This window comes from Actinia tenebrosa, unplaced genomic scaffold (assembly GCF_029948245.1).
Source record: "Actinia tenebrosa isolate PJP-AT-01 unplaced genomic scaffold, QUT_ActTen_1.0 PGA_scaffold6__47_contigs__length_16458017, whole genome shotgun sequence".
NCBI classification, from domain to species: Eukaryota; Metazoa; Cnidaria; class Anthozoa; order Actiniaria; family Actiniidae; genus Actinia; species Actinia tenebrosa.
This window is the reverse complement of record NW_028292583.1, coordinates 1945462-1960260: the sequence shown is the minus strand read 5'-3', so window position 1 is coordinate 1960260 and position 14799 is coordinate 1945462. Positions and strand designations below refer to the sequence as shown.

The 14799-nt window shown below is 41.2% G+C and overlaps 1 protein-coding gene across 1 annotated transcript; it reads left to right on the top strand.

The window, feature by feature from the left end:
* The first annotated feature begins 1009 nt into the window (after positions 1-1009).
* Positions 1010-14684, top strand: LOC116307684 (uncharacterized). The gene is made up of 12 exons (XM_089038880.1): positions 1010-1445; positions 2298-2398; positions 5857-5929; positions 5996-8908; positions 8984-9118; positions 9194-9628; positions 9674-9808; positions 9884-12115; positions 12200-12418; positions 12820-13049; positions 13616-13793; positions 14064-14684. Exons 2-12 carry the CDS (start codon positions 2333-2335, stop codon positions 14099-14101), a joined length of 6654 nt encoding a protein of 2217 aa, XP_088895006.1. The 5' UTR covers positions 1010-1445; positions 2298-2332; the 3' UTR covers positions 14102-14684.
* Positions 14685-14799: the final 115 nt, after the last annotated feature.

Genomic DNA, 14799 nt, shown 5'->3' with positions numbered 1-14799 from the left:
CACAAAAACGAAAACAGATCATTAAAAATATAGGATTCACAAAAACACTCGGTAGTCTTGCCATCATCCATCGAGTACTGGTCTTGCTTTCTTTCTTTCTGCTTTTTGTATTTCCAGCACCGTCGCATATTCAGTACCATTGTTACTGGTTGTAATACACTTTTTTTAGACCTCATTCACCAGTAGCTTATGTATAATGCAACCTGGTCACGGTCAGGGTTTTGTTGCATTCTCAGCGGTTCTTTTACGTTCCCGGGAGACGGGACCGCCATTTAACCCGTAGACATCCGACCCCGAGGAATTTACAATCCCTAATTGAAAGATAAGAGTATGTATATGGTAAATAGGGCCAGGTAAGTAAAAGATTGTTGCAGTATTTCAAAGTATATGGAACCGTACTTCCATATCAAGCATAAGTTGTGGCCATTCTCAAGTGGCCAACAAATACATCAATTAGAGGCTAGCCGTTGGCTGATTAGGCTGCCTAACCTAAAGGATGTGGCATGCATTTTCTTGGGTACGGCAAAACAAAAACGTAGGTCTAAGTTTGACTTCTCGGTGAAGTCTCGGTGTTTAAGATATCATACTGTTCCAGCTACCAGCATCAGTTGAAATGCTTTTTGGAGGTCTATCTATTTAGCAAACTTCTAAGTATACATTATCAATTCTTTTTCTTCCTTAGATTTCCTCCTCCATGGGTCGTGAGGACGGCAGAACACCAACGCACAGTTGAAAAGGCTGCCTTGAAGCACATGAGGTATTAACGCGGGAGTCCTGTGGAAAGTTTGATCCTCTAGATCCTAATCTTTTTCGCTTTTTTTAACACAGGAACCCCATACCAGTCAGGCTTGCATGATGTTTTGGTCACTGGCCCACCCAAGATACGAAGTTATTATTCACTGAAATATGATGTCGTCTTTTAGTTTATGATGTACGCGTCATTTCTGTGATTGGGTAGATTTTGACATGTGAACCGGAAGTAGTTTGCTTTGATGTGGATAGTGTTGTCGGTCAAAAAATAAATTAATTAATTAAAAAAAAAAAAAAAAAAAAAAACCAATTAAAAAAATAAAAAATAAAAAATCCAAAGATGAAAGACAGTCTAATCTAGCTAGAGCTGATCAAATCATTTTAAGGCGAATGATTGCACTATGTTTGTACTATGTATTGGTAAACTGACTGATCGATCAGTGGTTGGCATCCAAGGAATCTATAGTTGATAAAAGGATTGGTGTCGAGTTCACGTTGTTCAGGAAGACAACGACACGGCTCCCTGGTGCGTGAGCCGGCATTCATGCCAGGCAGTTTCAGTGACACGATCTAGTTCTTTTGTGCGCGGAATATTACATATCACAGTTCTGTAAGCACGAGGTACTGTAGTCCACATTAGTGCACAACTGACGGCTGCTCTTCGCCAACGTTAATCCTACCCTGCAGAATTAGAGGTAAGATGGAACCAATGCCTTCAGGGTTAATTGTTTTGAAAAGTTCAATGTTAAGGCAGGGGGCAGAGATGTATGATATTTAGAACTTGAGACCTTGAAAAGTCGAGAAAAGGGAGTCATGTTGTCAATGAAAACACACTGGAATTTTAGGTCTTGTGTCTCTTAAACAAGAACTGTTTATGTAGACTCAAGAGCGCTGGATGTACTTGAAATACATGGACAGCACAGCACCGCGGGTCCGACTGCGGTATTCACATCGGGTGAATCCACGCTAACATTAATCTGTTAATGAGTCTTTGAAATAAGTTAACTGACTGTGAGAAGACTTTGGATGTAATATAATGGGGATATCGGCGTGACAGTTTCCATTCTTTGTGGTCCTTGATTTGTATACCTTACTTTAGAATAAAAACCTTACACTTGACTTAAAATTAAATTTGAGACTGACCGACTTAATAGATAGGAAATCCTCCTCAAATGATCATTGATTTAATCGACCCTTAATCATGGGTTTGACAAGACAAGAATCTATAAAATGTTCGCGCACTGAATGAAAATACTACACGATAAAAATGATGCTGGATATTCAGGTGAAACGTCGCGATAATCACGAGAGACAGCTGTGGAAAATATTAGGCTAAAAGTATTTACGAGTCTTTGTTTTTCTGGGTGTGATGAATTAGGGAACCGAGGGAAACATAGATCGCGGCGAGCCTCCAAGGTGGTGACTTCCGTTCGATTACTGCCACACAATTATCTATATTCTCTTTTTGTGCGCAAATGTCGCGACTTTAGCTAATCAGTCTAATGCTCTAATCTTGCTGTACTGAGCTTGTCTTGATTCCTTGATAGATTTAGGCGAGGGCTTCCAAGTATTGCCGAGAGATATGGAAAGAATTGGAGTTCTTTGGATCATTTTGGCTGTCATTGTCATCGCATTGACCTCGCAATCGGTAGGTGATTGTAGTTTTACCACTTAGCTATAAGTTTCTGTAAACTACTTCAGGCGCAGTGCGCGAATGAACTGATTTTGACCCAGTGATTTGAGCCACAGTTTATGATCAAACAGAAAAATCAAAGAGCGTCTTTTATCACTTTTCTAAGCCAATGTTGTCGATCATCTGTTTTGAGATGCAAGAGAGTAATGATGTTACATTTCGGCCAAATATCGAGACGAAGGCTGAAAATCTGAGAGTATTTGCATAGGACATGAAGCACCTCTTCGAGGTTTGAAATAGTTCCTCAAACCATAAATAAAAGAGAATGGCCAATTTTATGCTAATGAGGATGCCATGTCGAAACCACCGTCCCGGGAGTGAATTTTCTTTAATCAACGTTCAAAGTTCTTTATTTAATCTTATGTTTGAATTTCAGTAAGAATTTATTATTGACATATTCTCCCCCTCGCTGAGAGGCGGCTGGTCAAATTGCTCACCAACTACACTATTCTTTATTCGATATAAAAATTCAAAAAACTCGTTCCAAATATTATTACTTGAAAATCAGCTCTCAAAGATCTTTGTGATAAAAAGAGAAAAAATGCGCAAACCGAGAACTGAAAGCAACTGCGGGCTGAGATAGCCCCTACACCTTCACCCTTGGTTTGAATCAGGTTATCATAATGTTAAATGTAACTTGGACCAGTCGATGTGAATTGTTATAAAGGCACGAGATCATGGTCTGTCGTCCTTCCAGCGACTCAGGAGTAACAGCAACCCTAACTGCCTTCCTATGGCCTACAACTCATGAAAGGGTTGTCCATTTGGCGGGCTGTTTGAGGAAAGAAAGTTCTTTTATTTTGAATACCTGAGCCGGACCCGACACGCGAGTAGCGCCCTATGCCCCCTTGAGCTGCATAATGATTGAGTTGTTGATAATTTTGTTACTTAAGGGACACTCAGAGTGATCTTTACAAAGCTAGTTGTTTTGAAAACGTAGCGACTAGATCACGATGGTAACGAGAGGAATCTGAAAATACAATTCTTTTAAAGTACTTTCTTTTTATAAACTTTACAAGGGGATTTCTAAGCTTCAAACCAGATAAAAGGGTATCAAGGAAAATGTGATCCCTAAAGTATTTTATTGGGTGTAAAATGACGATTAAATGCCATAATCGGAATTCCTTGACCCGTGCAACGAAACTTTACTTCATGATGACATACAACATTTTTACAGAGCAAATACACTAGTTCAACTCGCTAAAAAAAAAAAAAGAAAAAGAAAAAAAAGAAAAAAAACACTTCTATAGACCTTTTCAACTATTTTCCAATTTCAGACCAAGTGTCGTTATCTTTGGAATAAGATATATTCTTTGTTTGCTCGTTGTACATACAACTATGTACACCGGAGGGCAAAGATACAATTTTCAAGGGAATGACACGTGGCCTGAAATGGGATTGACAAAATTACGCCCAAGCTGAAAAGGGTCATTATTTGACGAATGCTTAGGTGTTGTTATCATAATTAAGTCTAGTTGGAATTTTAATTCTATGTGATATGGTTGGAAAGAGAAAAGAGAAAAAATCAGATAAACTAGTATGTACGACAAACGTGTAACAACAGTTGACCAGTGAAAAATTCTTTTAAATTACTGAAAAGCAATCGCAAAGAAATCCATGTAGTAGGAAAACAAAAGACTAATATTTGTGTGTGGTGAGAAAGTTTGCAATAGCTAAAATAAAATACAGGAAAACTGTGAAAACGTGGTCACGTTTGCCGTTTGTGGGATTGAAAAAATGGCAATCTAAAACTCTTTGTTATTGAAACTAATATTTCTCTCACCCTCTCTCTTTTTTCTCTTACTTTCTTTACCTTTCCTTTTCCAAACCTGGCAGCATTCGAATCCAACATTATTCAAAAGAACATTAAATGTTTCAGCAATTGTAATGAGAGTTAAAGCTTTGCCTTACTGACTGCTCTAGGTTTCTCAGGCATTTCTCCTTATCAAACTTAAAGGGTCAGGTTCAAGAGGTGAGTCTCTTATATACGGCACCCAGTACCCTCCAAGTGACATATTGAAAGATAAGCAGCGAGACATGGGAGGTTTTGCCTCGGATGTGGTATTCTTAAGAACGTCGGTTGAATGTTTACAAACACCCAAATCAATAAACAGCATAGAAAACAGAGTGTCGGCTTCAGCGAGGACATCCTGTTTTGCTATCGGTGGGTCGGCTATGCGCCAGGTCTTCAACAACCCAACCCAAAACCTGTCTGAGAATAATACCACAAGCATAATCAGTCTCCCTCCTGCAGCTAGATGCTATAGAACCTTCGCGACTTTGTTCTTAATTGCAAAAATGTGCCTTCCAGATTTTCTTCTGATGCAATGGTGAACTCGAGTAATTACTAAACGCCTCAAACTTTTCTTGGAACCATTGTATTCATAAGGATTTTGGTATACCCTGCTTACAGATCATAAGTTTATATCAATTTTTTATGTCTGATATTTTAAGACTAAGATAATAGTCATTTCAAACTAGTCGTGTTTGATACGAGGATGTGACCTTTTTAAAGTTTACCATACCTAGATCACATGTGCAAGAAAACGTTAACAATGTTTCTTTATTTTCTCTTTTGGACTTCAAAGCTTGTTGATTGTGTCAATTCTGAAGAATATTTTCTTGCGCGAAAAGAAGAATAACGCGAAATTCGAAAAGGGGATGACGAAAAATGGAAATCACTACAAAGTGAAAAAAATTCAATGATAAGAAGAAAAGATACTTGGCAAAGATACTTTATGAGGGTGGAGTTGGCTAATCCATATAATACAATTACGGTACAAAGGAAAGGGTTCCGTCTGTCATGACAAACATAATAAAAGCCATTTAAAAAGTTAAAAATGATTTTTCAATTTTAAGCTGAATTTCTGAATTAGCTCTAAGGCCCAGACGAATTACATGATCTTGGACGATTAAATCAAATAGAGAAAGTAATTTTTTAGAGGTTCGTGGCTAGAGATGTTTTTTCGTGATTGATCCCGAACGTGTACCCTAGGGTCCAAAGGTCATTCATTTTAGTCACGCAACACACACTAAGACTACGAAACAAAGGACTACTGGCGGGGGAGACTACTCGGGCTACAAATGTGTAAGCATTGATATGTTAAAATTTCGCCACACAAATATGCAATAACGACCTTTCGATCCATCTCAGAAAATTTCTTTATCCCAGAACTTAAAACGATTCTTGATTCACAGTATTTAAATCCGGACTCCAAATTCCTCAGCACTTCATGCACGATTCTGTCTTATAGGATATTTTACATTTGACTGTATTTGCAATTGTTTATTCTCACTTCTCAGTGACATTGTCAGTATTTGAAGACCTTTATGAAGCGGTTTCATACAAACACCCCTTTAAATGGCGTTGAAAAGATGCGGTTTTGGCTTACTTTGTTCTTTTTTCTCTCAAGGACGGAAGAGTAATCAGGAAAGATCAACTAGCTGGGAAAAACGCGCTTGGGAGAAAACTTCTTCAGGAAAATGGTAAGATTTAAAACTATAAAATAAGGTCTTTATATAAAATACTAAATTTGTAAATTTTTTAAACAGATGAGTTCATTTTGCAAGATGATGACATCGAAAGTAGTGGAACTGATGTAGATTTAACAGAGACACTGTATGGACCGACCACCTCCAGCGCAAAGAGCAATGTATCAAGAACACCACCACCAAGTTCTCCTGCACAAGAAACACAACCACAAAGTACTCCTGCACCAGAAACACGAGCACCAAGTACTGCTGCACCTGACACACAAGCACCAAGTACTGCTGCACCTGACACACAAGCACCAAGTACTGCTGCACCTGAAACACAACCACCAAGTACTGCTGCACCTGACACACAAGCACCAAGTACTGCTGCACCTGACACACAAGCACCAAGTACTGCTGCACCTGAAACACAAGCACCCAGTACTGCTGCACCTGACACACCACCACCAAGTACTGCTGCTCCTGAAACACAACCACCCAGTACTGCTGCACCTGAAACACAACCACCAAGTACTGCTGCACCTGAAACACAACCACCAAGTACTGCTGCACCAGAAACATCATTACCAAGTACTGCTGCACCAGAAACATCCTCACCAAGTACTGCTGCACCTGAAACACAAGCACCAAGTACTGCTGCACCTGAAACACAAGCACCAAGTACTGCTGCACCTGAAACACATCCACCCAGTACTGCTGCACCAGAAACATCATCACCAAGTATTGCTGCACCTGAAACACAATTACCAAGTACTGCTGCACCAGAAACACAACCACCAAGTACTGCTGCACCAGAAACACAATTACCAAGTACTGCTGCACCAGAAACACAATTACCAAGTACTGCTGCACCTGAAACACAACCACCAAGTACTGCAGCACCTGAAACACAACCACCAAGTACTGCTGCACCAGAAACACAATTACCAAGTACTGCTGCACCTGAAACACAATTACCAAGTATTGCTGCACCAGAAACACATCCACCCAGTACTGCTGCACCAGAAACATCATCACCAAGTATTGCTGCACCTGAAACACAATTACCAAGTACTGCAGCACCAGAAACACAATTACCAAGTACTGCTGCACCTGAAACACAACCACCAAGTACTGCTGCACCAGAAACACCATTACCAAGTACTGCTGCACCAGAAACATCATCACCAAGTACTGCTGCACCAGAAACGCAACCACCCAGTACTGCTGCACCAGAAACATCATCACCAAGTACTGCTGCACCAGAAACATCATCACCAAGTACTGCTGAACCAGAAACACAATTACCAAGTACTGCTGCACCAGTAACATCATCACCAAGTACTGCTGCACCAGAAACATCATCACCAAGTACTGCTGCACCAGAAACACAATTACCAAGTACTGCTGCACCAGTAACATCATCACCAAGTACTGCTGCACCAGAAACATCATCACCAAGTGCTGCTGCACCAGAAACACAATTACCAAGTACTGCTGCACCTGAAACACAACCACCAAGTACTGCTGCACCAGTAACATCATCACCAAGTACTGTTGCACCAGAAACATCATCACCAAGTACTGCTGCACCAGAAACACAATTACCAAGTACTGCTGCACCTGAAACACAACCACCAAGTACTGCTGCACCAGAAACATCATCACCAAGTACTGCTGCACCAGAAACATCATCACCAAGTACTGCTGCACCAGAAACACAACCACCAACCACTACTGCACCAGAAACACAATTACCAAGTACTGCTGCACCAGAAACACAATTACCAAGTACTGCTGCACCAGAAACACAATTACCAAGTACTACTGCACCAGAAACACAATTACCAAGTACTGCTGCACCAGAAACATCATCACAAAGTACTGCTGCACCTGAAACACAATTACCAAGTACTGCTGCACCAGAAACATCATCACCAAGTACAGCTGCACCAGAAACACAATTACCAAGCACTGCTGCACCAGAAACATCATCGCCAAGTACTGATGCACCAGAAACATCATCACCAAGTACTGCTGCACCAGAAACACAATTACCAAGTACTGCTGCACCAGTAACATCATCACCAAGTACTGCTGCACCAGAAACATCATCACCAAGTACTGCTGCACCAGAAACACAATTACCAAGTACTGCTGCACCAGAAACACAACCACCAAGTACTGCTGCACCAGTAACATCATCACCAAGTACTGCTGCACCAGAAACATCATCACCAAGTACTGCTGCACCAGAAACACAATTACCAAGTACTGCTGCACCTGAAACACAACCACCAAGTACTGCTGCACCAGAAACATCATCACCAAGTACTGCTGCACCAGAAACATCATCACCAAGTACTGCTGCACCAGAAACACAACCACCAACCACTACTGCACCAGAAACACAATTACCAAGTACTGCTGCACCAGAAACACAATTACCAAGTACTGCTGCACCAGAAACACAATTACCAAGTACTACTGCACCAGAAACACAATTACCAAGTACTGCTGCACCAGAAACATCATCACAAAGTACTGCTGCACCTGAAACACAATTACCAAGTACTGCTGCACCAGAAACATCATCACCAAGTACAGCTGCACCAGAAACACAATTACCAAGCACTGCTGCCCAAGAAACATCATCGCCAAGTACTTATGCACCAGAAACATCATCACCAAGTACTGCTGCACCAGAAACATCATCACCAAGTACTGCTGCACCAAAAACACAATTACCAAGTACTGCTGCACCAGTAACATCATCACCAAGTACTGCTGCACCAGAACCACAATTACCAAGTACTGCTGCACCAGAAACACAATTACCAAGTACTGCTGCACCAGTAACATCATCACCAAGTACTGCTGCACCAGAAACACAATTACCAAGTACTGCTGCACCAGAAACACAATTACCAAGTACTGCTGCACCTGAAACACAACCACCAAGTACTGCTGCACCAGAAACATCATCACCAAGTACTGCTGCACCAGAAACATCATCACCAAGTACTGCTGCACCAGAAACATCATCACCAAGTACTGCTGCACCAGAAACATCATCACCAAGTACTGCTGCACCAGAAACACAATTACCAAGTACTGCTGCACCAGAAACACAATTACCAAGTACTGCTGCACCAGAAACACAACCACCAAGTACTGCTGCACCAGAAACATCATCACCAAGTACTGCTGCACCAGAAACACAATAACCAAGTACTGCTGCACCAAAAACACAATTACCAAGTACTGCTGCACCAGAAACATCATCACCAAGTACAGCTGCACCAGAAACACAATTACCAAGCACTGCTGCACAAGAAACATCATCGCCAAGTACTTATGCACCAGAAACATCATCACCAAGTACTGCTGCACCAGAAACATCATCACCAAGTACTGCTGCACCAAAAACACAATTACCAAGTACTGCTGCACCAGTAACATCATCACCAAGTACTGCTGCACCAGAAGCACAATTACCAAGTACTGCTGCACCAGAAACACAATTACCAAGTACTGCTGCACCAGTAACATCATCACCAAGTACTGCTGCACCAGAAACACAATTACCAAGTACTGCTGCACCAGAAACACAATTACCAAGTACTGCTGCACCTGAAACACAACCACCAAGTACTGCTGCACCAGAAACAACATCACCAAGTACTGCTGCACCAGAAACATCATCACCAAGTACTGCTGCACCAGAAACATCATCACCAAGTACTGCTGCACCAGAAACATCATCACCAAGTACTGCTGCACCAGAAACACAATTACCAAGTACTGCTGCACCAGAAACACAATTACCAAGTACTGCTGCACCTGAAACACAACCACCAAGTACTGCTGCACCAGAAACATCATCACCAAGTACTGCTGCACCAGAAACAAAATAACCAAGTACTGCTGCACAAAAAACACAATTACCAAGTACTGCTGCACCAGTAACATCATCACCAAGTACTGCTGCCCCAGAAGCACAATTACCAAGTACTGCTGCACCAAAAACACAATTACCAAGTACTGCTGCACCAGTAACATCATCACCAAGTACTGCTGCACCAGAAACATCATCACCAAGTACTGCTGCACCAAAAACACAATTACCAAGTACTGCTGCACCAGAAACACAATTACCAAGTACTGCTGCACCAGAAACACAATTACCAAGTACTACTGCACCAGAAACACAATTACCAAGTACTGCTGCACCAGAAACATCATCACCAAGTACTGCTGGACCAGAAACATCATCAGCAAGTACTGCTGCACCAGTAACATCATCACCAAGTACTGCTGCACCAGAAACACAATTACCAAGTACTGCTGCACCAGAAACACAATTACCAAGTACTGCTGCACCTGAAACATCATCACCAAGTACTGCTGCACCAGAAACACAATTACCAAGTACTGCTGCACCTGAAACACAACCACCAAGTACTGCTGCACCAGAAACATCATCACCAAGTACTGCTGCACCAGAAACACAATTACCAAGTACTGCTGCACCAGAAACATCATCACCAAGTACTGCTGCACCAGAAACATCATCACCAAGTACTGCTGCACCAGAAACACAATTACCAAGTACTGCTGCACCAGAAACACAATTACCAAGTACTGCTGCACCAGAAACACAATTACCAAGTACTGCTGCACCAGAAACACAATTACCAAGTATTGCTGAACCAGAAACACAATTACCAAGTACTGCTGCACCAGAAACACAATTACCAAGTACTGCTGCACCAGAAACATCATCACCAAGTACTGCTGCACCAGAAACACAATTACCAAGTTCTGATGCACCAGAAACATCATCACCAAGTACTGCTGCACCAGAAACATCATCATCCAGTACTGCTGCACCTGAAACACAAGCACCAAGTACTGCTGCACCAGAAACATCATCACCAAGTACTGCTGCACCAGAAACACAATTACCAAGTACTGCTGCACCAAAAACATCATCACCAAGTACTGCTGCACCAGAAACACAATTACCAAGTACTGCTGGACCAGAAACATTATCACCAAGTACTGATGCACCAGAAACATCATCACCAAGTACTGCTGCACCAGAAACACAATTACCAAGTACTGCTGCACCAGAAGCACAATTACCAAGTACTGCTGCACCAGAAACACAATTACCAAGTACTGCTGCACCAGAAACACAACCACCAAGTACTGCTGCACCAGTAACATCATCACCAAGTACTGCTGCACCAGAAACACAACCACCAAGTACTGCTGCACCAGAAACACAACCACCAAGTACTGCTGCATTACCAAGTACCAATGCATCACCAAGTACTGCTGCATCACCAAGTACTGCTGCAGCTCCAAGTTCTACTGCACCACCAAGTACTACTGCACTACCAAGTACTACTGCACCACCAAGTACTACTGCACTACCAAGTACTACTGCACCACCAAGTACTACTGCACCACAAAGTACTACTGCACCACCAAGTACTACTACACCACCAAGTACTACTGCATCACCAAGTAGTACTACACCACCAAGTACTACTACACCACCAAGTACTACTACATCACCAAGTACTACTACATCACCAAGTACTACTACACCACCAAGTACTACTACACCACCAAATACTACTACACCACCAAGTACTACTACACCACCAAGTACTACTACACCACCAAGTACGACTGCATCACCAAGTACGACTTCACCACCAAGTACTACTACATCACCAAGTACTACTGCATCACCAAGTACGACTGCATCACCAAGTACTACTACACCACCAAGTACTACTACATCACCAAGTACTACTACACTACCAAGTACTACTGCATCACCAAGTACTACTTCATCACCAAGTACTACTACACCACCAAGTACTACTACATCACCAAGTACTACTACACTACCAAGTACTACTGCATCACCAAGTACAACTGCATCAAACACCGAAGAGCCAAGTACGAAAAGGTCTAGTACTACGTCGAATCCAGAAACTCCTAAAACAACGAGAAGCCCAACGACGGAAGATACCAATGTGATCGACGAGAAGAGTACAGTTTTGCCGGTTACAGATAAAAATAAAGGAGGGAATGGAAATGAGATAGATGAAAAAGGAAATGGTACCACTGTCGTGGGAAAGCATTCTGGAACTAACGGTGGATTAAAAAACAGTACAGGTTGGTCGGTGATAGAAATTTCGATAAAATAAACGAAATTTGTTTAATTAAAATTTTTAAGATTTAATATAATTTTGATTCAAGGTGAGGAGCGTTGCATCCAGACATTTTGCAAGAATGGCTACATGTGCACTACAAGAGATGATGGCAGCAACGCCTGCTTTTGCCCCACCGTGTGTAGTGACGAAGATGAAATCCAGTGTTCTGTTTACTTGGAGGAATACAAAAATCCGTGTGATCTTCACAAATATGCATGTAGCGTAGAAATCAATATTGCTGTCAAGCATAAAGGAAGATGTTCAGGTAAAAATAATTGATTTTAACTAGTATTAAGGAACGAACTTTCGAATTTTATCGGTATTTTAAACAGCCTCTGGGCTGATCAAAGTCAGGTCATGGCTCACTCAGAGATCGAATTTGAATTTAGCTGTTCTTTCTTGGTGTTGCAGGGCACCTGAGCCATGAAGACAATAAAACAATAGCCGAGAACAATATGTTTGGAGCTAAACAATACACTGCAGTACGATAACACTAACCCAGAATACAATACATCTTGCAACACCAAGAAAGACTCAATTTAGCTTGTTAGGTTTTGCGGAGGGATGAAAATCGGACAACCTTGAATCAAGGAAGAGACGTTAGTCTCAAGTAATTCCGAGTTATTATAAGATCGTTTTTTAAGTGCAACCTTCTTTCCCTGACAGATCCCAAGGCACAATTGATGACAACAAAAATGGTAGACAGCACTCTCACACCTACGACAGCATGTCCTCGCGGTGAGCTGTTGCAGTTTGCTGAGCGCTTTGAGGAGTGGGCAATGATTAAAAAGGAACACGAAGAAAGTACCAATCCGCAAAGTTTGGACTTAAACTCTTCTATAAAAAACGCGCGAACAAGTGGACTCACATCCAAAGAGAGGAGACAAATTCTAAAAGTAAGTGATTTGGACTCACTATACTTTAGTATGTCTTTTACTGATATGATCTGGCTGAGAAAAAATGCATACGAAACAAGGGGGAAATGCCTGGCTCTGTCTATTAGCAAGATAAAATGAAATACTAGTTCACTTTCTTTTGCTATTGAGGCTTTGCACCACCACGTGATGGCAACCATGACGGGAGGCACAACAATAGAGTCTTTCTCCCCCCAGGGAAACTGAATACTTTCTCATGTAAATCAGATTAGACCAGAATCAATTGTTCCTGCCTCCTGTCATGGCTGACATCAAGGCTGGAGCGCGCTGCGATATGGTTGTTGATTATTAGAAATATTTTGATGGAAAAAATCCGAATGGCTCTGCAAAGTTCACGGATTAATTTAATCGACACCCCCTCCCCCCCCAAATTGTTTATTTGTCCTTGAACAAATATTTCAAAAGTTCTTGTAGTCTTTTCCCATTTTTCAATTGCGCATAAGTTTTGGAACACTTTTCCCTTTCTTTTCTTTTATCTTGATCTGTTATGTTTTTATATTTATTACCATTCTGTTTCTATATTTTAGTATCAGTTTGATGCACTGGACAAAGATGTGGACGGTAGTCTCATGAAAGATGAAATCAGTTCCTTCCTACACTCAATATCATACGAGTATTGCTTGTATGGATTCATAATATCCGCGGACTTAGACCGCAATTTTGCAGTTGACCAAGAAGAGTGGTTTGAAGCATTCAAACTCTTTGGTAAGGCACAAAATATTGTTATCTTTTATTGGCAGCAGAAGAGTTTTCGTCAATTCTTCTCTCCAAAGAACCCCAAATTTTTAATTTCTCTGAAAATCATTTAGCACCGTGTTCTCGTTTGTTAGAACAACACTCCAAACGAAAAAAATTAACAAATCAAAAAAGAAAAAATATTGACAATTCAGTACAGGTTTCCCTCTCCTCTTTCCTCTCTTCCTTTGCACCGTTACGCAGGGGTCCTACATTAACATACACTGGTTTTCTCCACAGAAAATGGATTTACCAATGAAGTTGGTGGCAGGCTGTAAAGACAAGTATTTTTTCCATCGCAACATAGGATGAGTTTCATAAAAGAAATGGAAATGAAGTTCGGGGGATCCCGTTCAGTGATATTCAGTGCATGACACAGATACGTACCAGGTTTCAAATTTACACTGATTACAGTTAGCAATCGCAGATTTCGTATGATGTGCATATTCATGTCACTTATCATAGTTTCAAGTTCTGGCGGAGCAACAAAGATCGCGAGCTCGCTGCTTCACACTAAAGTAAAATATTTGCTATACAACGTGCTATCGCTGGCACGGCACGATACGGCACAGAATAGCAACACAGCATGAAATCTGTTGTAACGCATCTCATCTGTATCTGTAATTATCACTGAATTTGTTTTATGACACTAAGTTTACTCGTTTGCTTGACGACATAATCAGGACCCGAGGTAACGGTTGCTGTTTGTAACTAAAATTTTTGATTGCGATGAATCCCTCTTGTGCATAATACCACCAAGTCATTGTTACTTGAAGTTCGATGCGTTCATAGTAAAGCACTTATTGTATTCTTACGTTTGATGTCTAATATTTGAATTTAAAATAAAATGGTTTCCGGTACGACAAACGTGCTATGTTATATCAACTTGCTTATGTATGGGAAAGCCGTTCAGTGGACGAATTGATGGTTTTCACGGCGGCCATGTTGGAGGAACTTAACAAAAGAATTGTCAATG

Excerpts from the sequence above, each read along its gene's own strand:
- LOC116307684 (XM_089038880.1), top strand. The coding sequence starts at position 2,333 with ATGGAAAGAATTGGAGTTCTTTGGATCATTTTGGCTGTCATTGTCATC. Across the intron at positions 2,399-5,856 it reads TCGCATTGACCTCGCAATCG|GACGGAAGAGTAATCAGGAA; the intron begins GTAGGTGATTGT and ends TTTTCTCTCAAG. Across the intron at positions 12,419-12,819 it reads GCATAAAGGAAGATGTTCAG|ATCCCAAGGCACAATTGATG; the intron begins GTAAAAATAATT and ends TTTCCCTGACAG.